At 48.0% G+C, this 27,311-nt stretch overlaps 1 protein-coding gene across 1 annotated transcript in view; it reads right to left on the bottom strand.

The window, feature by feature from the left end:
- The window catches only part of LOC141174586 (solute carrier family 22 member 20-like), a 39,428-nt gene extending 12,338 nt beyond the window's left edge, over positions 1 to 27,090 (bottom strand). Inside the window, exons 1-2 of the mRNA XM_073659528.1 lie at positions 26,539 to 27,090; positions 25,314 to 25,417 (exon numbers count right to left, since the gene is read on the bottom strand). Of these exons, the coding sequence (XP_073515629.1) occupies positions 25,314 to 25,417; positions 26,539 to 26,913 (479 nt within the window). The 5' untranslated portion in view covers positions 26,914 to 27,090. The remainder of the gene's footprint in view (positions 1 to 25,313; positions 25,418 to 26,538) is intronic.
- Between the last annotated feature and the right edge of the window lie 221 nt (positions 27,091 to 27,311).

Raw genomic sequence — 27,311 nt, forward strand, 5'->3', positions numbered from 1 at the left:
GTGACCCAGTGCCACTGGCAGCCATGCATGCCCAAGCCATCACACTGCCTCCACCGTGTTTTACAGATGATGTGGTATGCTTTGGATCATGAGCTGTACCACGCCTTCGCCATACTTTTCTCTTTCCATCATTCTGGTAGAGGTTGATCTTGGTTTCATCTGTCCAAAGAATGCTCTTCCAGAACTGTGCTGGCTTTTTTAGATGTTTTTTTAGCAAAGTCCAGTCTAGCCTTTTTATTCTTGATGCTTATGAGTGGCTTGCACCGTGCAGTGAACCCTCTGTATTTACGTTCATGCAGTCTTCTTCTTTATGGTAGATTTGGATATTGATACGCCTACCTCCTGGAGAATGTTGTTCACTTGGTTGGCTGTTGTGAAGGGGTTTCTCTTCACCATGTAGATTATTCTGCGATCATCCATCACTGTTGTCTTCCGTGGGCGCCCAGGTCTTTTTACATTGATGAGTTCACCAGTGCTTTCTTTCTCAGGATGCACCAAACTGTAGATTTTGCCACTCCTAATATTGTAGTAATTTCTCGGATGGGTTTTTTCTGTTTTTGCAGCTTAAGGATGGCTTGTTTCACCTGCATGGAGAGCTCCTTTGACCGCATGTTTACTTCACAGCAAAACCTTCCAAATGCAAGCACCACACCTCAAATCAACTCCAGGCCTTTTATCTGCTTAATTGAGAATGACATAATAAAGGGTTTGCCCACACGTGTCCATGAAATAGCCTTGGAGTCAATTGTCCAATTACTTTTGGTCCCTTTAAAAACAGGGTGGCACATGTTAAGGAGCTGAAACTCCTAAACCCTTCATCCAATTTTAATGTGGATACCCTCAAATGAAAGCTGAAATTCTGAACTTCAACTGCATCTGAATTGTTTTGTTTAAAATTCATTGTGGTAATGTCTAGAACCAAAATTAGAAAAATGTTGTCTCTGTCCAAATATATATGGACCTAACTGTATGTGTTGTGTGTGTATGTCTGTTTTGTAAGGTATTTGTAATGTGTGTATAATATATGTGTAATGCAGGGGCGGAACTACCGCCCGTGCAGCCGGTTCATTGAACGGGGGCCCCGAGGGAGAGGGGGCCCCTCCAGCCTCCAGCAGGGCCGCCATCAGGGCATGTCTGCCCTGACTCCAGTGTGGGGCCCAGCCGGTAGGGGCCCCCTTGGAGCCCCGTTGGGGGCCCCCTCTTGTGAGTCTCTCTCCTCATGGGGCCCCCGGCCCCATGCTAAGCGCCGGGTCCGGGACATCTCAGCGCTGCGCTGCGCTCCTGCGGCAGCGCCTTCATGATTCCCCTGATTTCCGGTCATGTGACGGCGCCGTCACATGGCCGGAAGTCAGGAGAACCTAGTGTCAGCGATTTGGACGAGCGCCAGGATTCTGCAGGGATCGCATGGGGGTAAGTATAACAAGTTTTGTTTTTTTCAAAATACAATTTACTAGGAGTGGGGGGAATGGGAGGTGTGTGTGTGTGTGTGTGTGTGTGTGTGTGTGTGTGTGTGTGTGTGTGTGAGATAAGAGATGCACATGGGGGGGGGGGGGATGATAAAAGATGCACATGGGGTGGGGGGAGATGATAAAAGATGCACATGGGGTGGGGGGGATGAGAGAGGTGCACATGTGGGGGGAGGGGGATGAGAGAGGTGCACGTGGGGGGAGGGGGATGAGAGAGGTGCACGTGGGGGGAGGGGGGGAGATGATAAAAGATGCACATGGGGTGGGGGGAATGAGAGAGGTGCACATGTGGGGGGGGATAAGAGATGCACATGGGGGGAGATAAGAGATGCACATGGGGGGGAGATAAGAGATGCACATGGGGGGGAGATAAGAGATGCACATGGGGGGAGATAAGAGATGCACATGGGGGGGAGATAAGAGATGCACATGGCGGGGGATGAGAGATGTGCACATGTGGGGGGGATGAGAGATGCACATGTGACACCCCAGGGGTCTGGTTGTCACAGTGATAGAGATATTACGTCTGAGAGCAGGTGGGAGGTCCTTTGGTCAGGGATCCTGTGCATGCCACACCTCCTGCCCAGCCTTGGGAGGGGAAGAACTTCCCCTGTATAAACCCGGGGCTGAGGCAGGGTTAGTGAGTCCAGGAAGAGTAGAGACAAGAGCAGCATAGGAAGCAGCAGAGTCACAAGGAGTCAGGGGCTGGCAGCTAAAGAGTTCGCCCTGACTAAGAAGATTCTTTACCGGACCCGGAGTCCGAGGCTGTGGGGACTAACTTCTACCCAGCAGCAGAATCCGTCAGGCAGGGGATTTCAGGTCCCCTGGCCCAGAAGCCCGAAGGCCCGGTCACACGCGTGGGACCAGCACCGCCATCGTGGAGCGGAAGCCATTAGAAGGCCCCGAGTCACCGGCCATACGGGTGAGCACCACACGGTACACTCAGGGACGTGGGCTACTTACATCAGCTTCTAGCAAGGTAGCCAGAAGAGTACAGTCAGCTTGGGAGGCCTACAACTATGCCTGGCCAGGGGAGATCCCATCTGCTCAAGGACTGACCAGGCCCCGTTCGCTAGCAAGTACTCCGGGAGGGTCTATCGTTGTTACCAGTAAAGACCCTGAACGCTACCATACCGTCTCTGAGTGGTTCCTGCTACCCCCATCATCCACGTCGGCTGCCCTGAGGCCATACCCCTCCCGTTGGGGGTTATACTATCACGCTGCACCATCCTTCCACCGGCCTCAGCGGTCTGCCCTGCAGCAGCAGCCCCCTGGCTGCATTCAACGGGTGGCGTAGTCATCAACCATTTTCTACCGCTAACAGACTGCCGTCCAGTTTGACTCCCTGGGCACGGACCGGGTCACCGCCACGAGACTACAACCCTAAACAGATCCGGCTCCGGGTAAGCTCCCGCGTGCGCAACGCAGCGCGACACAGGCCCAGGGGCGCGTCAACTTTGGCGTAGTCGGCAGGATCACGTGCCCGCAACCACCGGGTACTGCGTGCCTGAAAAGCAAAGACTGTTCAAACTTACCAGTGGTGAAGATTCCCGCCATCGGTGAAGATTCCCGCCATCCGGCGCCATCTTCAGCCTTCTTCCCGCCATCGGTGAAGTTTCCCGCCATCCGGCGCCATCTTCAGCCTTCTTCCCGCCATCCGTGGAGTTTTCCCGCCATTGGACGCCATCTTGAGGACGCCGCGCGGGAAGAAGAGGGGCGTGGACTCCGAAAGCGCGCGAGAACTGAAGCCCCGCCTCACGTCCGGACGTTGCGTAAGGTCCTGGAAGGAGCCCAGCAGACGCCGACGTCACAGGAGCGCGACGGAAGGTCCTCAACCCTGACGATCCACTGCGGAGCCGCGGCCTACGGAACAGGATCATCGCAAGGTAGGCCACGGTCCACTAGGGGGGAGGAAGATGTCGGATACGGAGGAGAGCTCCACTGCCTCAACCCCCGCCAGCGCTACCGCTGTTGCAGTTATGCCCTTCACCATGCCCTATATCCCGGGAGCAGCTTGGCTACCCCAGTACTCAGGGGAGTCACATACCCTGCATGACTTTAGAGAAAAGCTGGATAGCCTCTTCCAGGTGTACCCCCTCACAGAAGAGCAAAAAGTGAGCATCCTGGTGGCCCAACTAACTGGGGCAGCCAAAAGGGAAGTAAAATCCTGGCCACCTGGGAGGAAGACTGTCGCAGGGATACTAACCCGGCTGAAGGACACTTTTGATACCCGCACCTCAGCCGAGATTAAACTTAGATTCTACGGGTGCAAGCAGCGAGCGCATGAGAGTATAAGGGACTATGCACTCAACCTACAAGAGGCCCTGAGGGCCATTAAGCAGACCGACCCTAATGGAGTGGGAAACGAGGACAGGCTGTTGACCGAACAATTTATAGAGGGTTTATATTGCAATGCCCACCGCACCCAGTTGCGGGCAATGGCCTTACAGGACCCTCATCTAGAATTTGCACAGTTCAAGGACAGAGCCATCCGGGTGCTCCGAGAACCGGCACCAGGTGGCGTTGTGACCCACAGACGCCCCACTACCACTTACTACCAGGAGGCGGCGCCCTTGTCAGCAGGGCCTGTGGGAGCTGATGCGCAGGCTTTGGACAATGACCCGGCTCCAGACCTACACCATCAGGTCCAAGAGCTAGCTAAAAGCGTTGCTGCGCTAACCCGAACTGTGCAGTCTTTACAGGTTTCCACTCCAGGGAAGATCCAGCTGGCATCCGGACCGGAGGACATCCCGTGGCGTCGACCAAGGAGGACCCCACCGGCCAGAGGAAGACCCAGTGACCGATACAGCGAGGACGGACGACCCATCTGCCGCCGCTGCAATCAACCCGGACATATGGAAAGGTACTGTTCTTTAAACGGGCACAACCTGGGGTAGAGGGCCAACCCCCAGGAAAAAGATCACCAGGCCCATCGAACTGGCGCGACAGATATGTGGGAGGACGTCCAGTCTTGCCTGTGGTACTGGATGGCATTCCCATGAGTGCCCTACTGGACACCGGGTCACAGGTCACCACCATCCCGTACGTGCTCTTCAAGCAGTACTGGAATGACTCGGATATTACCCGCTACCCTGACGACGACTTGAGTATCATCGCCAGCAATGGTCAGCCCGTGCCACAGATCGGATTTAAAGAGGTGACCATCAAAATTGGTAGAGTCGAACTGGCCGCACAGGGACTGATCATTGTAGATATTGACAAACATGAGAGTCACCCAAAAATAACTCTAGGAACTAATGTAATTGAAAATTGTCTTGCAGAGGTGATTTTCCTTTTACAGCAGGTTGCCAAGAATGCCAGCTCCGGCGAGCAGCGGGTGCTCCAGAAAGAGATCCGGGCACTGATGCAACGGCAACAAGTGGAACTCTCCGGCGGTGAGATTGGTAGCGTAAGAATGTGTGACCCTTTTCCTATTGCCATGCCCCCAAAAAGTGAAATGATGATTTGGTGCCGGGCAGCTATTGGTCTGAGAGGTAGAGATTACCAGGCAATGGTAGAACCAGTTTACTCAGACAGTAGGCCCACCATTTTGACAGCACGGGGGGTGGTCAATGTACGCCATGGGAGGGTGCCCGTTCGCATAATAAATATCGGGGAGAGGGAAGTGTACCTGCCCCGGTATGCCACGCTAGCCAAATTATATACCACTAATCAAAATTCTATACAATCTGTGGAACCCTTGCCTCCATCTCACCCGGAGGAAGGTAACGGCTCTAAGAAAGACATGGAGGACTGGTGTCAGCAACTACATCTGGGTACTGACTCCACTCCCTCACACCAGAAACAAGGAGTCTATCGGGTGGTTCAAGAGTATGAGAGAGTGTTTAGTAAACACCCGTTAGACTTCGGGCGAGTCAAGGGGGTAGAACACCGCATCCCCACGGGAGATCATCCTCCCATAAAAGAGAGGTATCGACCCGTACCCCCTGCACATTACCAACACGCCAAGGGGATGCTTAGAGACATGAAGGAGGCTGGGGTAATCCGGGATAGCTGTAGCCCCTGGGCAGCCCCACTAGTTTTAGTCAAAAAGAAAGACAACACCATGAGGATGTGTGTAGATTACCGGAAAATCAACCGTATCACACACAAGGATGCGTACCCCTTACCAAGGATAGAGGAGTCATTGGCTGCTTTAAGATCTGCTAACTTCTTCTCTACCTTGGATCTCACTAGCGGGTACTGGCAGGTTCCTGTAGCAGAGGCGGACCGGGAGAAGACCGCATTCACCACCCCGATGGGACTTAGCGAGTTCACCTGCATGCCGTTCGGACTCTGCAACGCCCCAGGAACCTTCCAACGATTAATGGAGTGCTGTCTGGGCCACAGAAACTTCGAGACGGTCCTGTTGTACCTGGACGATGTCATCGTATACTCCAAAACTTATGAGGACCATCTGAAACACCTGGCGGAGGTGTTCGAAGCTCTGGCGAGTTACGGCCTAAAGGTGAAACCCTCCAAGTGTCACCTCCTGAAACCAAAGGTGCAATACCTGGGACACGTGGTGAGCGCTGACGGAGTGGCTCCCGACCCCGATAAGATCACCGCAATCAAAGGATGGCCAAGCCCTTCCAGCGTAAAAGAAGTGCGGCAGTTCCTAGGGTTGGTAGGCTACTACCGAAGGTTTATTCCCGGTTTCACCAAAAAGGCGGCGCCTATGCAGGACCTCCTGATAGGCCAGTCCCGGAAGGCCAAGAACCAGAAGCCGCCCTTCAAATGGGAAGAGCTAGAGGAAGAGTCCTTCCGCCAGCTGAAGATGGCCCTCACGGGGGATGAAATCTTGGCGTATCCGGACTATAGCCAGCCCTTCATCCTCTACACCGACGCCAGTAACGTCGGGCTAGGAGCCGTACTGTCCCAGATTCAGCAGGGGAAAGAGCGAGTAATCGCCTATGCCAGCCGAAAACTGCGACCCACCGAAAGGAATCCCGAGAATTATAGCTCATTTAAGCTAGAGTTCCTGGCCGTGGTATGGGCAGTCACCGAGCGCTTTAAGCATTACCTCGCTTCTTCCCGGTTCACCGTATACACGGATAACAACCCGCTGACACACCTGGACACGGCAAGACTCGGTGCCCTGGAGCAGAGGTGGATGGCCCGTCTGTCCAACTACGAGTTCACAATTAAATACCGGGCAGGGCGCTCCAATACCAACGCGGACGCCCTGTCCAGGATGCCCAACCTGCCGGACGGAGGAGAAGATCCGGAGGGACTGGAAGAAGTTGAACTCCCTGCGTTCCACCGTCATGGGACTATCCAGTATTCCCACCGGGTAAGGAGTAAGCAGGCTGCTACGTTGAACCCCTTACCTCACTACAACTGGGCGGAAACGCAAGACAGCGACCCTGCCGTCCGACTGGTGAAGGAGATGCTGACTCGCCCGGAGGCTAGCCTGGAATCAGACGCTCCAGAGGAAGCCAAACAACTATGGGCAGAGAAGAGTCGACTGTTCCTTTACAAGGGGAAGTTGTGCCGCAGAATGGTTAACTCCAGGACGCATGAACTACTCTGGCAAGTAGTGGTGCCACGAAGAGACGCAGCCATGGTGATGGAGGCATACCACGACGGAGCTGGACACTTCGGGTGGAAAAAGCTGGAGTTCCTGCTGCGCGAGCGGTTCCACTGGGTAGGCATGAGGGGAACCATCGAGAAGTGGTGCAGAGACTGTGGCCCGTGCAATCTGAGAAGGAAGGACCGGGCCAGCCAGAAGACTCCCCTGCAGTCCATCGTCACCCGGCAACCGTTGGAACTGGTAGCCTTGGATCATGTAAAACTGACCCCCAGCAGAAGTGGCTACGTCTACGCGTTAACCATCGTGGATCATTACTCCCGGTTTCTGGTTGTCGTCCCCGTCAAGGACTTAACGGCTCGAACAGCAGCTAGAGCCTTCCAGCAGCACTTTTGCCGTCCACACGGGTACCCGGACCAAGTGCTGACGGACCAGGGACCTGCCTTTGAAGCGGAGGTCTTCCAGGAATTCTGCAATCTGTATGGCTGCCGGAAGATAAGGACGACACCCTACCATCCGCAAACGAATGGACTTTGTGAGAAAATGAACCAGGTGGTAATGGATCTTCTAAAAACGTTGCCCCTGGAAGAACGCAGTCTGTGGCCTGAGAAGTTGCCCGATCTGGTGGACCTATACAACCACATCCCGGTAGGTTCCACCAACTGTACCCCGGCTTACCTAATGAGGGCAAGACCTGGTAAGTTACCTGTTGACCTGGAAATGGGAGTCCTGACGCCCGAGGACACTTCACCAGAAACAGACTGGGACACAGAGAGGCAGCAGCAGTACCGGAAAGTACAGGAGAGCGTGGAGCGAAGTCTCTGTCAGGCTAGGGAAAGACAAGAGAAGACTTACAACCAGTATGCTCCCGCTGTTCCCCTGGTACCCGGAGAGCAGGTCTTGAAGAGGAAGAGACGGCTCCACAAGTTGGACGACCAGTGGGAGAAGGACCCGTACACCGTACTGCCCTCAAGCCACGAGAACCCGAAGGTCTGTACCATCAGTAAAGACGGAGGGGAAACCACAGCCATTGTATCCCGGGACCACCTGAAGAAGTGCCCCGAACAACTGAGGAACCCTGAGGAGGAACAGGAAGACCATCGACCCGTGGAAGAAAGGGAAGATATGGTTAGTACCGTGCTCGGGGACTTCCCTCGGTCTTGGACTCAAGTCAATGGTGCAGTTGTGGTACCCGTACTCACCTTCCTCCAACCATCATCCCAAGAACCTACGGAGCAACAGGTAGAGCTGGAAGAGCAGCCGGTCCAGGAGGCAGAAGACTCCACCCAAGCGGAACAGGAGAATCCACCCTCTGCTTATAGTGAGCCTGCCGTACCCCTAGTGAGACAAAGAGCCGGTAGACAGCTGCCCAGTTTACCCTTGACAGCTCCTACACCCTGTAGTTCAGGGCCAGACAGTCAGCTCCGTAGGTCCACTAGGGCCACTAGAGGCCAGTTACCCGCACGTTGGAGGATCTAAATGTTTAAGTTGTTTTACAATGTTTACCTGTTTATTGTTGCTTGTGTATAATTTTGTGTTTCTAGTTATTTTTAGGAAACCTTGGTGGATTTACCGGGAATCCTTTGTATATAGTTGGAGCGTAACCCAGGATGGACTAGAGACTGTTAAGGACTCGGGGTAGGACAGACCCCTACCTGGTTACGTCTCCCTGTGTTGGTGAAATGGACACCTTTGCTTTTCTTCAAAGACTGCACCCGGTTGCGGACATCCGTGACCATCTTATTGTGTTTCCTTATTGTATTTTATTGTTCTTTGATATACCTTGTTATATTTTTCTAAAAAGTGTTTAGTCCCGGAGTACTAAATTTCACTAGGGGGGAGTGTGACACCCCAGGGGTCTGGTTGTCACAGTGATAGAGATATTACGTCTGAGAGCAGGTGGGAGGTCCTTTGGTCAGGGATCCTGTGCATGCCACACCTCCTGCCCAGCCTTGGGAGGGGAAGAACTTCCCCTGTATAAACCCGGGGCTGAGGCAGGGTTAGTGAGTCCAGGAAGAGTAGAGACAAGAGCAGCATAGGAAGCAGCAGAGTCACAAGGAGTCAGGGGCTGGCAGCTAAAGAGTTCGCCCTGACTAAGAAGATTCTTTACCGGACCCGGAGTCCGAGGCTGTGGGGACTAACTTCTACCCAGCAGCAGAATCCGTCAGGCAGGGGATTTCAGGTCCCCTGGCCCAGAAGCCCGAAGGCCCGGTCACACGCGTGGGACCAGCACCGCCATCGTGGAGCGGAAGCCATTAGAAGGCCCCGAGTCACCGGCCATACGGGTGAGCACCACACGGTACACTCAGGGACGTGGGCTACTTACATCAGCTTCTAGCAAGGTAGCCAGAAGAGTACAGTCAGCTTGGGAGGCCTACAACTATGCCTGGCCAGGGGAGATCCCATCTGCTCAAGGACTGACCAGGCCCCGTTCGCTAGCAAGTACTCCGGGAGGGTCTATCGTTGTTACCAGTAAAGACCCTGAACGCTACCATACCGTCTCTGAGTGGTTCCTGCTACCCCCATCATCCACGTCGGCTGCCCTGAGGCCATACCCCTCCCGTTGGGGGTTATACTATCACGCTGCACCATCCTTCCACCGGCCTCAGCGGTCTGCCCTGCAGCAGCAGCCCCCTGGCTGCATTCAACGGGTGGCGTAGTCATCAACCATTTTCTACCGCTAACAGACTGCCGTCCAGTTTGACTCCCTGGGCACGGACCGGGTCACCACCACGAGACTACAACCCTAAACAGATCCGGCTCCGGGTAAGCTCCCGCGTGCGCAACGCAGCGCGACACAGGCCCAGGGGCGCGTCACACATGGGGGGGATGAGAGATGCACATGGGGGGATGAGAGAGGGGCACATGTGGGGGAGGGGGATGAGAGAGGGGCACATGTGGGGGAGGGGGATGAGAGAGGGGCACATGTGGGGGAGGGGGATGAGAGATGTGCACATGGGGGGGTGGTGAGAGCTGCTCATGGGGGGGTGAGAGCTGCACATGGGGGAATTGGGAGAAAATGAGCTGCACATGGGGGAATTAGGAGTAGGGGGATAATGAGCTGCACATAATGAATGTGGGGTGGGGGAGAGTAAATGATAAATGACGATGGGGTGGGGAGAGCACGGACATGATATAATGAATTGGGGCAGGGGGTGCATGTAAATAATGAATGCGGGGAGCAGGAAGTATAGAGTAGAGGTTCTAATTAAATTATATATTAAGTGCCTATTTACAGTTAATGGGGGCACCTTGGTGGATTACAATTTATATTTGGAATGGTAGGTTGCATAATAACTAACCATATATTGATGGTGGATGCACGTCTGTATTCAGCTGCGTAATGTAGAAGTTGGGGAATGTGCTCTAGATAACTGTGTTATTTTATGCAGAGACGAGTCCTGGCTGGAAGACGTGATGGCGGTCTGTGCTGGATGAAGGAGGAAAGCGTAGCTGAAGGACTTCACCTAGAGACGTCACCAGTGAGTCAGTGCATTACATGTACACTTACACTATATACTATGTACCGGGCTCCTGTGTATAATGTCACTGGTGATCACTGTATTACCTGTACACTGACACTATATACAGAGCTCCTGTGTATAATGTCACTGGTGATCACTGTATTACCTGTACACTGACACTATATACAGAGCTCCTGTGTATAATGTCACTGGTGATCACTGTATTACCTGTACACTGACAATATATACAGAGCTCCTGTATATAATGTCACTGGTGATCCCTGTATTACCTGTACACTATATACAGAGCTCCTGTGTATAATGTCACTGGTGATCCCTGTATTACCTGTACACTATATACAGAGCTCCTGTGTATAATGTCACTGGTGATCACTGTATTACCTGTACACTGACACTATATACAGAGCTCCTGTGTATAATGTCACTGGTGATCACTGTATTACCTGTACACTGACAATATATACAGAGCTCCTGTGTATAATGTCACTGGTGATCCATGTATTACCTGTACACTATATACAGAGCTCCTGTGTATAATGTCACTGGTGATCCCTGTATTACCTGTACACTATATACAGAGCTCCTGTGTATAATGTCACTGGTGATCACTGTATTACCTGTACACTGACACTATATACAGAGCTCCTGTGTATAATGTCACTGGTGATCACTAGATTACCTGGACACTTACATTATACATACCATGTATAGAGCTCCTGTGTATAATGACACTTATGGTAATATTAGTAATGTGGTGGTAATATTAGTAATGTGGTGGTAATATGTGGTCTGGTCATGGTGTGGCAGTTTTTCTCCCTTCTGTGTGGTATTATTCGGTCACTATGTTGTGGTAATATGTGGTCTGGTCATGGTGTGGCGGTATTCCCTGTATGTGGTATTATTGGTCATTTAAAAAAAAAATGTATATGACACATTCCCTTAAAGAAAACTAAATAAAAATATATCTAAAAAGAGTATTGGATATTTTAAGAAAATTTTAATAGGTTAGAGTAGGGCCCGGCCAGAAGAGTCTGCCTTATCGTAGTGGCAGCTTTAAAAATCTTTTGGCCAAAACAAAAGCTGTTGGCTATGTATGTGGCACCGTCACATGGCCGAACGTCAGGAGAGCCTGGTGGCAGCGACGTGGACGAGCGCCAGGATTCTGCAGGGATCGCATGGGGGTAAGTATAACAAGTTTTATTTTTCTTAAATACAATTAATTAACTAGGAGTGGGGGGGATGAGAGATGCACATGAGGGGGGGTGAGAGATGCACATGGGGGGGATGAGAGATGCACATGGGGGGGATGAGAGATGCACATGGGGGGGATGAGAGATGCACATGGGGGGGATGAGAGATGCACATGGGGGGGATGAGAGATGCACATGGGGGGGGTGAGAGATGCACATGGGGGGGTGAGAGACGCACATGGGGGGGTGAGAGATGCACATGGGGGGGGTGAGAGATGCACGGGGGGGGATGAGAGATGCACGGGGGGGGATGAGAGATGCATCGGGGGGGTGAGCTGCACATGGGGGGGATGAGAGCTGCACATGGGGGGGTTATGTTTACATAACTTTGTTGCCTTATGAAGCGCAGGGGGGGGGGCCCCCAAAAATTTCTTGCACAGGGGCCCACTACAGTCTGTGTCCGCCCCTGGTGTAATGGGTTTGTAATGTGTGTGTAAAATGTGTAATATGTGTGTAATATGTGTGGTATGTGTGTTTGTAAAGTGTGTATAATGTGTGTGTAATGTATGTGTTTAATGTGTGCGTAAAGTATCTGTAATGTGTTTCTAATGTGTGTGTGTTTGTAATATGTGTGTAATGTGTGTGTAATGATCAAAACAAAGATTCTGATGGGATAAAAATGGATGTGCACATGTCCTGTATCAATGGTTATGTAAAAATCTATGCGTATGTATAATTAATGTATTAATGATGTATGATATTAATAAAGTATGGAAAAAAGAATATCACCCCCTACTGGTCACAGCTGTACTTTCTTGACATGTATCTGTAGCTGACCATAAGATTTCTATGGATTCATAGAGCCATCTACAGTATTTCCTCAGCATCATGCAGCCTCAGCTGTCTTCCACTTTTTAGTTCATGCTTCCCTTGGTGCGATATAGCCAGGTAATAACTAGAGATGAGCGTTGTTCTACTCGAAGTGTTCGCCAATCTCAAATTCGAGCTGTTTTGGGCGGTGTTCGAGCCGGTCGGCGAACACGAACAATTTGAGAAAAATTCGGCTGTTCGAGGTTATGTTCGATAACTGTTCGTGCACCAAAATCATAACTGGATTTTTTCTCAGTAATGATGAAAATTAATGTTAATACGCAGTTTGAGTGTACAGCGGGGCGGGGGGAGGGGCAGGGGATGGATCTCTGCAGGAACAATGAAGATCTCCATTTTTTTTTCTCTTTCCCGCATTTGCAGTGGGGAGGTGCAATCTGTCAGCCTATCAGCAGCGCACACACGGAGCGAAGTGCTTTTTTTCACACAAGCAAGGGCATGTGTGATTGGCAGTGTATGTCACATGTCCTTGCCCTATAAGACCAAGCCATTTTCCCCGTCGCCACCATTTTCTCACTGCTGCAGCTGTGTGTTAGACGGCACTGCTGTTGCTGTGTGCGCTATACCTTGTTAATTTCAAGCCAATTTTCGCACAAATATACAGATAGCTTGGGAGTAGGGAATAGTTGTGATTGCAGTCCTTTTAAGGACTAGGTTACAGCATTTCCTACGACTTTTATCAGGCAGGTCTGTGCTCTTAAATAGATAGATTGTGGGAGTAAAGACTAATTGTAATTGCAGTCCTTTTCAGGACTAGGTTACATCAGTTCCTATCAGTTTTTGCCAGGCAGGTCTGTGCCAGTGCTGTGCAAGTTTTTTTCACAGCATTTGGCTGAATCTAGCAAAGCTAATCCTTTTTGGCCTATTGCAGAGTGTGTTAGTCAGTGGAGTAGCCTATCTGTGTTGCAAGATATACCACCTGTGTATAGAATACCAATTTTTTTACTGCACCTAGTGAAGTAAAATCTTTTGGGCATAGCATCATTCTATTAGTCCATCTATACTGACCTCCATCAGGTTGCAAACTGAATATAATTTTTTTCTGCATCTAGCTCTGAAAAAATATTTGGGCTTCTAGCGGTGTGTGGGACTTGGTCTATTAGTCCATCTATACTGACCTCCATCAGGTTGCAAATTAAAAATAATTTTTTTCTGCATCTAGCTCTGAAAAAATATTTGGGCTTCTAGCAGTGTGTGGGACTTGGTCTATTAGTCCATCTATACTGACCTCCATCAGGTTGCAAATTAAAAATAATTTTTTTCTGCATCTAGCTCTGAAAAAATATTTGGGCTTCTAGCAGTGTGTGGGACTTGGTCTATTAGTCCATCTATACTGACCTCCATCAGGTTGCAAATTAAAAATAATTTTTTTCTTCATTTATCTCTGAAAAAATATTTGGGCTTCTAGCAGCGTGTGGGACTTGTTCTATTAGTCCATCTATACTGACCTCCATCAGGTTGCAAATTAAAAATAATTTTTTTCTGCATCTAGCTCTGAAAAAATATTTGGGCTTCTAGCAGTGTGTGGGACTTGGTCTATTAGTCCAACTATACTGACCTCCATCAGGTTGCAAATTAAAAATAATTTTTTTCTGCATCTAGCTCTGAAAAAATATTTGGGCTTCTAGCAGTGTGTGGGACTTGGTCTATTAGTCCATCTATACTGACCTCCATCAGGTTGCAAATTAAAAATAATTTTTTTCTTCATTTATCTCTGAAAAAATATTTGGGCTTCTAGCAGCGTGTGGGACTTGTTCTATTAGTCCATCTATACTGACCTCCATCAGGTTGCAAATTAAAAATAATTTTTTTCTGCATGTAGCTCTGAAAAAATATTTGGGCTTCTAGCAGTGTGTGGGACTTGGTCTATTAGTCCATCTATACTGACCTCCATCAGGTTGCAAATTAAAAATAATTTTTTTCTGCATCTAGCTCTGAAAAAATATTTGGGCTTCTAGCAGTGTGTGGGACTTGGTCTATTAGTCCATCTATACTGACCTCCATCAGGTTGCAAATTAAAAATAATTTTTTTCTGCATCTAGCTCTGAAAAAATATTTGGGCTTCTAGCAGTGTGTGGGACTTGGTCTATTAGTCCATCTATACTGACCTCCATCAGGTTGCAAATTAAAAATAATTTTTTTCTTCATTTATCTCTGAAAAAATATTTGGGCTTCTAGCAGCGTGTGGGACTTGTTCTATTAGTCCATCTATACTGACCTCCATCAGGTTGCAAATTAAAAATAATTTTTTTCTGCATCTAGCTCTGAAAAAATATTTGGGCTTCTAGCAGTGTGTGGGACTTGGTCTATTAGTCCAACTATACTGACCTCCATCAGGTTGCAAATTAAAAATAATTTTTTTCTGCATCTAGCTCTGAAAAAATATTTGGGCTTCTAGCAGTGTGTGGGACTTGGTCTATTAGTCCATCTATACTGACCTCCATCAGGTTGCAAATTAAAAATAATTTTTTTCTTCATTTATCTCTGAAAAAATATTTGGGCTTCTAGCAGCGTGTGGGACTTGTTCTATTAGTCCATCTATACTGACCTCCATCAGGTTGCAAATTAAAAATAATTTTTTTCTGCATGTAGCTCTGAAAAAATATTTGGGCTTCTAGCAGTGTGTGGGACTTGGTCTATTAGTCCATCTATACTGACCTCCATCAGGTTGCAAATTAAAAATAATTTTTTTCTGCATCTAGCTCTGAAAAAATATTTGGGCTTCTAGCAGTGTGTGGGACTTGGTCTATTAGTCCATCTATACTGACCTCCATCAGGTTGCAAATTAAAAATAATTTTTTTCTGCATCTAGCTCTGAAAAAATATTTGGGCTTCTAGCAGTGTGTGGGACTTGGTCTATTAGTCCATCTATACTGACCTCCATCAGGTTGCAAATTAAAAATAATTTTTTTCTTCATTTATCTCTGAAAAAATATTTGGGCTTCTAGCAGCGTGTGGGACTTGTTCTATTAGTCCATCTATACTGACCTCCATCAGGTTGCAAATTAAAAATAATTTTTTTCTGCATCTAGCTCTGAAAAAATATTTGGGCTTCTAGCAGTGTGTGGGACTTGGTCTATTAGTCCATCTATACTGACCTCCATCAGGTTGCAAATTAAAAATAATTTTTTTCTGCATCTAGCTCTGAAAAAATATTTGGGCTTCTAGCGGTGTGTGGGACTTGGTCTATTAGTCCATCTATACTGACCTCCATCAGGTTGCAAATTAAAAATAATTTTTTTCTGCATCTAGCTCTGAAAAAATATTTGGGCTTCTAGCAGTGTGTGGGACTTGGTCTATTAGTCCATCTATACTGACCTCCATCAGGTTGCAAATTAAAAATAATTTTTTTCTTCATTTATCTCTGAAAAAATATTTGGGCTTCTAGCAGCGTGTGGGACTTGTTCTATTAGTCCATCTATACTGACCTCCATCAGGTTGCAAATTAAAAATAATTTTTTTCTGCATCTAGCTCTGAAAAAATATTTGGGCTTCTAGCAGTGTGTGGGACTTGGTCTATTAGTCCATCTATACTGACCTCCATCAGGTTGCAAATTAAAAATAATTTTTTTCTGCATCTAGCTCTGAAAAAATATTTGGGCTTCTAGCGGTGTGTGGGACTTGGTCTATTAGTCCATCTATACTGACCTCCATCAGGTTGCAAATTAAAAATAATTTTTTTCTGCATCTAGCTCTGAAAAAATATTTGGGCTTCTAGCAGTGTGTGGGACTTGGTCTATTAGTCCATCTATACTGACCTCCATCAGGTTGCAAATTAAAAATAATTTTTTTCTTCATTTATCTCTGAAAAAATATTTGGGCTTCTAGCAGCGTGTGGGACTTCTTCTATTAGTCCATCTATACTGACCTCCATCAGGTTGCAAATTAAAAATAATTTTTTTCTGCATCTAGCTCTGAAAAAATATTTGGGCTTCTAGCGGTGTGTGGGACTTGGTCTATTAGTCCATCTATACTGACCTCCATCAGGTTGCAAATTAAAAATAATTTTTTTCTGCATCTAACCCAGCCAATAGTTTTGGCCTAATACCACAGTTTGGCCACTCAGCTCTGCTCGGTTACCATCCATTGTTTTTTTGTGCAAACAACTCCAGAGTTGTGAATTAGTTAACCACCAAAATGAGTGGAAAAAGGCCTGCTGCTGGTGGAAAGGGGAATAGGCGTGTTGGGAAGGGGAAAAAAGGTTGTGTCCGTGGGGTAGGTGCAGAAGAAAGACCATCTTCCAGCCAAACTAAAATGTCTACTTCTTTTAGCGGACAATGTGATAAGATCCCTTTCTTACGGCCACGCCAATCGCTACAAATTCCAGATGAGGCACAAAAACAGCAGGTGCTTCAACGGATATCAAGTGCTCCTTTAAGTGGGCTCTCCTCCACATCAACTTCAACATCACAAATACTCCAGTCCTCAAAGGTGTCACCCAAATCGCACTTGCTTCCTCACAGCTCCCAAATCTCCAGCTGCCCGTCTGAGTATGAGGTAGAACAGATGGTTGAGTCTGCAGAGCTGTTTACTCATACTATAGCCTGGGAATCAGAGGTCGACTCCAGCGCTTCTGTGAATCCAGACGAGGAAATGATCTGCACTGATGCCCAGAATCTTTATGAGTCGGATCCAGGACCAGACGCAGAAGGTTCTGACCATAATGTAGACCCTCATTCCCAAACTGTAACTCCTGTTGGTGGAGACAATGAGGAAGACGATGATAAGACTCAAATACCTGATTGGAGCGACAACTTTAGTTTTTTGTCAGGGCAGGAACAGGTTGGCTCTGAGGACGACGGGTGTGATAACGCACAGGGTGATGATGATGAGGTTGGAGATCCCACTTACTGTCAACCCACAGTCAGCCAAGAGATGAGGTCAGCAGAGGAGGTGGAGGAAGATGCTAGTGACGACGAGGTCAGGTTGCGCCTTCCTGGACAGAGACGTAGTACTGGAAGCACGTCAACAACTGCATCCTCAAACACAACTCTGCCTCTCACCACAAGTCGTGGTGGCTCTTCAGGTCGCATGGGTGCTAAGCCTTGCATAGCCTGGGCATTTTTTCAGATCGATAAAGATGACCCAACTCGTGTTATCTGTAACATTTGTCAGCAAAAGCTAAGTAGAGGCCAAAAAATACATAGTTTGAGTACTTCATGCATGAACCGGCACATGGACATGAAGCATAAGTTGCAGTGGGAAGCTCAGTGTGCTACAATGCGGCCTAGCCGGCCGGGCCAATCACCGTCTGCCATATCTTGTGCATCCGCGGCCTCTTCATCCTCTGTGACTGGGGGGACAGCAGTCACACCTGTTTTGGGGCGCAGACCTGCCACCTCTTTACCCGCAACAGCCAGCGTGATTGGCAGGTCATCATTTTCTTTGGAGGTGGTAACACCAGCTGGTGTTGAGCGCTGTCCGACATCGATAGCACCACCTTTGGATCAAGGCAACCTAACATGTCCGCCTGCATCTTCCTCACAGACCGGCAGTTTGCCGGGGACACCCTTATCAACCCCGTCTAAGCACAATAGCCAGCCCTCGGTCCCTCAGATGTGGACAAGTAAAAGACCATTTCCTCCTAGCCATGAGAAAGCTAAGAGGTTGAATTTCACCATCTGCAAGCTCTTGGCTACAGAAATGCTGCCTTTCCGCCTGGTGGACACAGAGGATTTTCGAGACCTTATGTCCGTCGCAGTGCCCCAGTACCAGATGCCCAGTCGGCACTACTTCTCAAAGAAAGGTGTGCCTGCGCTCCACCAGCATGTCGCACACAACATCACCGCTTCTTTGAGAAACTCTGTGTGTGACAGGGTGCATTTCACCACAGACACTTGGACGAGTAGGCATGGACAGGGGCGTTACATGTCGCTGACTGGGCACTGGGTAACTATGGTGACAGCAGGACAAGGGGCTGCTGTCCAAGTCTTGCCGTCCCCACGAGTTGTGCGTCAATCCTCTTTATGTCAAAGTTCCTCCACTGCTTCTGCCTCCTCAACCTCCTCTCGGTCTTCCACCTGCACCCAAAGCCTGTCTGGTCATGCCACAAGCTTTCTAACTGCGCAGAAGGGATCCTGCACACCTCCTTCCTATGCTGGCAGTAGGGCTCAACGTCATCAGGCGGTTTTTACATTGAAATGTCTGGGAAATGTGAGTCACACAGCTGAGGAGTTGTGGTCAGCTCTGGAGAACCAATTTCATGAATGGTTGTCTCCACTGGACCTGAAACCAGGGAAGGCCGTGTGCGACAATGCTGCAAACCTGGGTGCGGCCCTTCGCCGGGGCAATGTCACACACGTGCCTTGTATGGCTCACGTGTTGAACCTGGTAGTCCAGCAATTTTTAGCCCACTATCCCAGACTAGATGGCCTTCTGCAGAGGGCACGGTCGCTGTGTGCTCACTTCCGCCGTTCACATCCCGCAGCTCAGCGACTTACATCTCTACAGAAGTCGTTGGGCCTGCCACTTCACCGGCTAAAATGCGATGTGCCTACCCGGTGGAATTCAACTCTGCACATGTTGCAGCGACTGTGGCAGCACCGACAAGCCCTGGTGCAATACGTTCTGACGTAAAAGCCTGGGCCAACGAGATTCAGAGGTGGGGCAAATCACGCTGGAGGAGTGGTCTCAGATCAGGAACCTATGCACCCTTCTGCACAGTTTTGAAATGGCGACGAAGATGTTTAGTGCTGACGATGCCATTATCAGCATGACTATTCCGGTGATTTACATGCTGGAGCACATGTTAAACAGAATTCGGAGTCAGGTGGTGGCACAAGAGGAGGTGGAGGAAGTAGAGGAGGAGGAGTTGTATGCGGAAGGGCTAACATCTGCAAGGTCCAGACGGTCGGCAGCACCAAGGCGGCAGGCATGTGAGGGTGGGGGAGATGGTTTTACCAGGGCGCATGGTAGCAGCCAAACTAGTGAGGAAGGTGCAGGAGCCCAGGAAGAAGTGGAGGACGAACTGATGGAAGACTCATCAGATGAGGGAGACCTTGATCACATTTCTGTTGTGCGAGGTTGGGGGGAGAGGACAGAGGAAGGAAGCATGATTGTTACCTCGCCACCAACACAACAGGGACTTGGTGCTCCTGGATGCGCAACACACATGAGTGCCTTCTTGCTGCACTACCTGCAACATGACCCTCGAATTGTGAGAATTAGAAATAATCCTGACTACTGGGTTGCCACACTGTTAGATCCCCGGTACAAAAGTAAATTTGCAGAAATTATTCCTGCCATAGAAAGGGATGCACGCATGCAGGAGTATCAGCAGAGACTGTTGCAGAATCTTACATGTGCTTTTCCACAAAATACCAGTGGTGCACGTAGTGAATCTCACAGTTCCAACTTGCCAACCGTGGGACCGTCAAGTGTTCAGCACTCAAACCGTAACAGAACCACAGTATCTGCTGGTAACATCAATTTTGCGGAATAATTTCACCACTTTTTTAGCCCATCCTTTGCAAGGCCACAGGAGACAAGAAGTCTGACACATAGTCAACGCCTAGAGACGATGGTACAGGAGTATCTCCAAGTAAACATTGAAGCCACGACTGTGTCACTGGACCCTTGCTCTTTTTGGGCTTCCAATCTGGATAAATGGCCGGAGCTAGCCACTTACGCCTTGGAGATCTTGTCATGCCCCGCAGCCAGCGTTCTGTCTGAACGTGTGTTCAGCGCTGCTGGTGGTGTGCTGACAGATAAGCGCACGCGGCTCTCCACTGATAATGTAGACAGACTCACGTTCATAAAGATGAACAAATCATGGATCCGAAACGACTTTTCTACCCCTGTGTCATCCTGGGGAGAGTAAAAGATGGATGATTGGTTAAAATCACCCTACCAACCGTTTTAAGCTTTCAAATTACTAATCATGTTTATCTGTATCTTGACTGGAAAATAATTTGGGCTTTGTAGCAGTGTGCAGCACTGATCCTATTAGGCCATCTATAATAAGCTTCACCAGATTTAAAATTAAAAATAATTTTTAGCTGCATCTAGCCCGGAAAATAATTTTGGGGCTCCGAGATGCGCAAGACACATAAGTGCCTTCTTGCTGCACTACCTGCAGCATGACCCTCATATTGTCAGAATTCGAAGTAATCATGACTACTGGGTTGCCACACTCTTAGATCCCCCAAACTTTTCGATCAACCTTTTCATTTTAATAAAGACCAAAAAAATGGTCATTTTTGAAATTATAAGCATTAGCAGATTGTTAGAAACTGAAATCAAACAGTTTTCAACTCAAAACTTTATTCTAGGTCATGTTACATTTTCACATAGGACCCCTTGTTCGAAAGGAGCTTCTGAACTCTCTCGTCCATTGAATTTGTCAGGTTTTGGATGGTTTCTGCTTCAATTGTTTTGCATGAGGACAGAATACCCTCCCAGAGCTGTTGCTTAGATGTGAACTGCCTCCCGCCATCATAGACACTCCTTTTAATGATGCTCCAAAGGTTCTGAATGGGGTAGAGGTCAGGGGAGCATGGGGGTCACACCATAAGTTTGTCCCCTTTTATGCCCATATCAGCCAGAGATGCAGATGTTTTATGTGCAGCATGAGATGGTGCATTATCATGCAGAAAAATGATCTTGCTGTGAAATACACGGTTCTTCTTCTTGAACCATGGCAGGAAGTGCTGTTTGAGAAAATCCACATACATTATGGAGTTCATCTTTAGCGCCTTCAGGGATCCTAAAGGGGCCGACAATCTCTCTCCCCATGATTCCAGCCCAAAACATTACTCCACCTCCTCCTTGTTGGCGCTGTAGCCGTGTTTGCGTGGGGTGTCCATCAACCAGCCATCCTCCACTCCATTCATCTGGACCATCGAGCGCTGCACGGCACTCATCCGTGAACAAAACAGTTTTGAAATCAGTCTTCATGTAATGTTTGGCCCACTGGAGCCGTTTCTGCTTGTGTGAAGTGGATAGAGGAGGTCGACAGGATGGCATATGCACAGCTGCAAACCTCTGAAGGACCCTGCATCTTGTTGTTCGGGGGACGTTGGAGGCACAAGCAGCTTCAAAAACTTGTCTGCTGCTATGACAAGGCTTTTTTGCCGCTGCTGTTTCAACCTGACGTAATTGCCTGTAGGAAAGAGTCCTCAATTTGCCCTTATCAGCACGCACACGTGTGTACTGTGAATCAGCTACATACTTCTTGATTGCCAAGACACTTCATCCTGATCATCGCACAATGTTGATTGTAGTCATGCCTTGACCTAAACACTCCACAATTTGTTGCTTCTCAGCAGCCGACACATCCTTTTTCTTTCCCATTTTGGCAGAAAATGTAGGCTGCTTAATAATGTGAGAGAGCCTTCTTAAGTAGTCTTGCCTTTCATTGGACACACCTGCCAAACTAATTAGCACAGGTGTCTGCAATTGCTTACAGTGATATAAAGAGCCCTGACACACATCACCATCAATGAGTTTAACTGACAAACAAACAAATTCTTCCCTTATCACTCCTAAACACTTTTTGCATAATAATTTGGAACGCGGTGTACATGTGCTTTTCCACAAAACACCAGTGGTTCACGTAGTGAATCTTACAGTTCTAACTTGCCAACCGTGGTCTGTATGGAATTGTTCAATAAAGGGCCCAAAATTAAGATAACATAGATGGGAGAGGTCTCTATGAATAGGAATTCCTAAGTATTTGATACCCTGTGAGGGCCAGGCAAAGGGAAAGTTGGACTGGATGGAATCCTATATGGATTTAGGGAGGGAGACATCGAGGGCCTCAGACTTCGCTGCATTGATTTTAAAATTTTACCATGTAACAAAGTGATCTATTTCAGCCATAACAGCAGGGATGGATATATGTGATTGAGTGATATATACTAGGACATCATCAGCAAATAGAGAGCACTTGTACTCGGTGCCTCCCACCTCAATCCACCTAATATTGGGGTTATGGCGAATTGATGAGAGCAGGTGCTCCGTCACTAGGATGTATAAGAGAGGGGACAGAGGACATCCCTGCCTTGTCCCATTGGTGATTGTGAAAGGTGATGAAAATGTTCTGACGCACCCCCTGGGCCTTGGGACACCCGGAGCCGGACCCTTTTTGGTGGATGCTGGTGGTTGTAGTCTTCGTGGCGGCGATCCGGTTCCGTGGCTCAGGGCGGTCAAACCAGTGGCGGAACTATTTATGTGGTTTTGATGTTTAAATGTCCGACTATGCCACCCGTGGATTGCGGTCAGAGTGAACCGCCGCTACAGGGCAGACCGCTAAGGCTGGTGTTGTGGGTGCAGCAGAGCGTAGCATAACTCCCCACGGGAGGAGTATAGCCTCAGGGCAGTGTATGCGGAGGATGGGGGTGATGGTGCAGGGCAGCAGCAGTAACGACACGGAGTCAGTGATGCAGTTCAGGGCCTTTACTCACAGTTCTTATTATCCAGACCACGTCTGCAGGTAACGGTTGCCCACGTCGTACTGTGCTCACCAGGTGAGGGGCTCAGACAACTCCCAGATAACTTTGGAGCGCTTCACAGGACCCCCTTTGTGTGTCCTTTGTCTGGCCTTTCTTACCAACACTTCTGTCCGGCTGCCTCGGGCCTCCTCTTGGTAAACTTGGCGCCAGTTTCCCTGACCCTATGTGGTGCCTTCCTAGCGGGTGGAGCAAGGGGCTGCGCCACATAAAATGTCAGAGCCTCCGGTTTCTAGCTGAGGGTCGTTTCCTGCCTCCACTAGTTCGGGGACCGGTCTCCCCCTTTGGCCTGACCCCTCCACGCAGGTGGATTCGGGCGTGCGGTGGCGACTCGCCCGTCCGCACCCCTGGGATCCCTTCATTCCTCGTTCCTGGAGCCTTCTCCGCTCCTCTTCCTTCCTTCTCCCTCTTGCAGGCCTGGGCCTCTGTTACTAGGCCCGCCTCCGGAGCAGAGCTCATGCAGAGCCCCTGCTCCCTGCCACTTCTGCTCAGACTTCTCTGCACTGAACTAAGATGGTGCCCACCTTTTATACTCCCTTCTCAATGCACCCAGGAACTGCTTCCTCCCTGCTCCTGCACTGCAGGGTTCCCCTTCCTCAGTGTTCCCTCCCCCCACTCCAGCCAGGGACAGGGACTGTCGTGCCCATCTCAGGGGCATATTGGTCGCCCTGCCCCACGGCAATGTGGTGTAATGCATGCAGGTGTCGGGTCCTGATCCACACTCCATCCTTATCTGAGAGTGAGATATCACACCTCTGGGTGAGGTGCAATACGTCTGTAGCAACCGAGCCCTCGGTGCTACAGTTCCATTTATCTTCAGCCTAGGTGACGTATTGTGATACAGGGCCGTGATTTTGGCTATAAAAGGGTCCCCTAGACCCCTACCCCAAGCTTTTTAAGAGAATCATATATGGCGTGCCAGGAGACTCTATGGAATGCTTTCTCAGCATCCAACGAGAGTATCTACTTACAAATTTTTAACTGCATCTAGCCCAGGAAATACTTTGTGCCTAGTAGCAGTGTCTGCTAGTCAGCGGATTATCCCGGCTGTTAAGCAAGCTACACCACCTGTAGTTTGGACACTTAATTTTTTCAAAGGAAATGCTTCGGGACCACGGGATACTTAGTGAAGAGCATCAGGAGGCACCCCAAGGCATAGGGGCTGGGTCTGGCACTAGGATGCCTTGCGGTGGACAGCCGAGCTCGATCCTTATAAAAGCTTTTTAACTGCAGCAGCTTTAGTGGACGCTACTGGAGCTGGAATTACGCGGCTGCTGGCATGAGACTTGCCCTCCAATAGATCCTTGTAAATGGATTTAAAGTGTATTCATTCAAATTAGAGGGACAATTTAAATTAAAAAGCTTAGAGCTGCCTCCACCACAGGGGGGCTCTCTCGACCCACCAGCGGACAGGCACCAGTATTGGGAGAGGGGGGCTGGCCGTCAGGGTTCACCGCGGCTCTGGCACAAACCCGGCGACACGGAGGTGGCACGGGCAGGTGCGGACTGGCCGTCTCGGCTTCTCACTTTTTGGATTTTAGAAGGGCATGACATGCCTATATCTGTGTCTCCCCCTCCTTTTACTCCTCCACCTCTTTTCTTTTCGCATGACTATATGTACTTGTCACTTTTCCATGTGTTAGTTGTGTCTTCTGAGCAGTTTGTCAGCTTTTGGACACCTTTGAAGGTGTTTTCTATGTGTTTCTATGTGTTTTTGTTTGCCTGCCATTGGTTTTAACGGTGTTCGAAGGTGTTCGACGAACAGTTCGACGAACAGTTCGGCGAACACACGGGTGTTCGACGAACCGAACCGAACTCGAACACTACGGGGGTGGCTCAACACTAGTAATAACATAGAAGAAGCGGTTTTTGGATATGGAATAATACTTTAAGGTCTAATAATAAAAACACAATGCTTTGGACTTGCAGGACAATTCATGTCATAAAACTTGAAAAAGACACTGTGAGGCCAAAACGCTGTCTTGTAAAATATTATAACTTTATCATTTAAATAAAAAAAAATAAATCCTGATGACTATTTTTACCTCCCATTCTACTGATTAAGATCAGTTCAGCCTTCATGATAGGCTTAATCCTAAAATGGAGATGGAAATTGGATGCCCCCCGGCATACGTAACTGTACATAGAGCCTGTTTGAGCAGAAGGAACGTCTTCACACGTTACTGAGCATCAACATAGGGCTAATGTTATTTCACTTTCGACAAAGTTATTTAAAAAACACTGCAACTGGGTAACCAGGAAAGAGAAGAACAGACCATAGTCTGAAGAAGAGAATATGAACTTACTTATCAGCAAGAGTGCCGAAGACAAGTGCTCCCAAAAGTACACCGGTCATGTAGATGGAACGGGCTACTTGCCGCCAAGGAATTTGGTTACAAACTAAATTCCACTGCAAAGTAAAGGGAATTTATAATTATTATGCCGTTCAGCTGTTTGGCAGAGGTTAAAATTTACAAAATATTTATTAATGTTAATATGTAACTTGCCTCTTCAGAGAGGATGAGGTCTTGAACTCTATAGCGCCACCTGTTGGAAGTAGCAGTCTTACAAGTCACTATCGACCCTTTAACGAGCCTTGCAATATGACTTAGTATAAAAGCCAGATCAGAATCTCAAGTTGCAGACAGTGTTTCGGGGTATTGCCCCTCATCAGTGCAAAGTATGAGATCTGATTTGGCTAGGTGAGAGGCTCTGGACTGAGGTTTAAGGAGTAACGTTTCTCCTTGTGGAGAGTGACATACCGTCTCTGGCACGCCAATAATATTAATATGGTCTTTATTTCTAATGATAGATTCACTTCTGGCCATTTTATTTTTTAGAATAATGGAGCAGTGCATAGAATTACACAGGTACTGGAAAGTGTCATAATACCACAATGAGTTATAGTCTTGCACTGACTTTCTTTTATTATGTAGGTCACATTCTGGACATTTCTAATCATTGTTCCAAAACATATCCCAAGGATAAGGCTTTTTATACCCATGGACTAACTCATGATGGACAATGTGCCAGCTCTATCAACGCCAATTTCAATGACTTAAAGGTGTAGGGTTCTGTTTTTGGACAGTCGCTGCTTCTGCTTCTTTGCTCATCAATCCTATGGATGTAATTAATCTTAGGTGCTATAATACTTATTCTGTACTAAATATGTCTAATATAAAAGAAAAAAATACTGTATATATTTTATGTTGGTACTTACTGTATATGTGTCCTACCAGTCGCTGTGAAGAACAGGTAAAAATCAAATAAATAATATATCTAGAATTTTTATTAGACATATAAATACATTGATTTTGTTTTATTTGACTTGTGTAGTCATTTTATAACCAGCACAATCAAAGCTGATTTGTCATTAAAAGACCGAGCACCGGATAAAAAATTGTAGTAAATGCCCTGCATGAGCCTACAAGAGAAAACCTATGCCTTGAATAAAATGGATCAAATTAGGCAAACTCAACTTGTGACTATAAATACTGATAAAATGTCACCACAAGTATTTAGGGGACATACCTCAGTTACAATGGTTGAGGAGAAGATGCTTTGGTCATACGTCCACCCTTCTTTGCAATATTGCATATTCTTTCCTTCCATTGCTTGGCTAGTTGAGGTCAATAACAGATCTTTGGCCTTTTGGAACTGAACACATCTCCAGGGTTTTTGATCTTGGTCCAAAGAAGTAAATTGTTTCATTAGATGTGTTTGATTTTCATTATTTAGGACATTTGTAGATGGAAGCTTGCAGTAATGTTCAGGCACTGCACCTGTGAAGTTCTGAAGAAGATTGTGGCATGATAACATGGCCACTGGTATCAATAACAGGATGGTGTGTAGAATCTGAAAACAGCCAACTCCACCTAAGGACTCAAGGACATCATTGAAAGCCATGTGGATGCCATGCAGGTCTTGTCACACTTATATGGCGAATTGTTGGTCCTTCCTTCGACGAATGCTCTACAGGCAAGAGGACTCCAACAAGATCTACTTAGACTTCTACCCTTGGAGATCTTTAAGTCTTCCTGGTCTTTCTTTTCCTTGCACGTTGCACATTTATGTTGCGTCTCTTTTAACATTTATATATATACACCTTTGTTCCCGTCCATTAACCCCTCCCTTTCTCCTCATTAATGTTCAACATTACCATGAAATATCGTCATGCAGTTTAAACTAGTTGCAAGAATGTCCTTTGTTCCATTCATTGTATCATTCAAAGAATATCATTCCTCCTCTTATTATAACAAAATGTCCCAGAGCATTATGAAATGGCAAATTTTAGACCCAATGAA

The sequence above is a fragment of the Phyllobates terribilis genome, unplaced genomic scaffold, assembly GCF_046119375.1.
Source record: "Phyllobates terribilis strain yellow unplaced genomic scaffold, ASM4611937v1 Scaffold_13__5_contigs__length_258822181, whole genome shotgun sequence".
Classification (NCBI taxonomy): Eukaryota; Metazoa; Chordata; class Amphibia; order Anura; family Dendrobatidae; genus Phyllobates; species Phyllobates terribilis.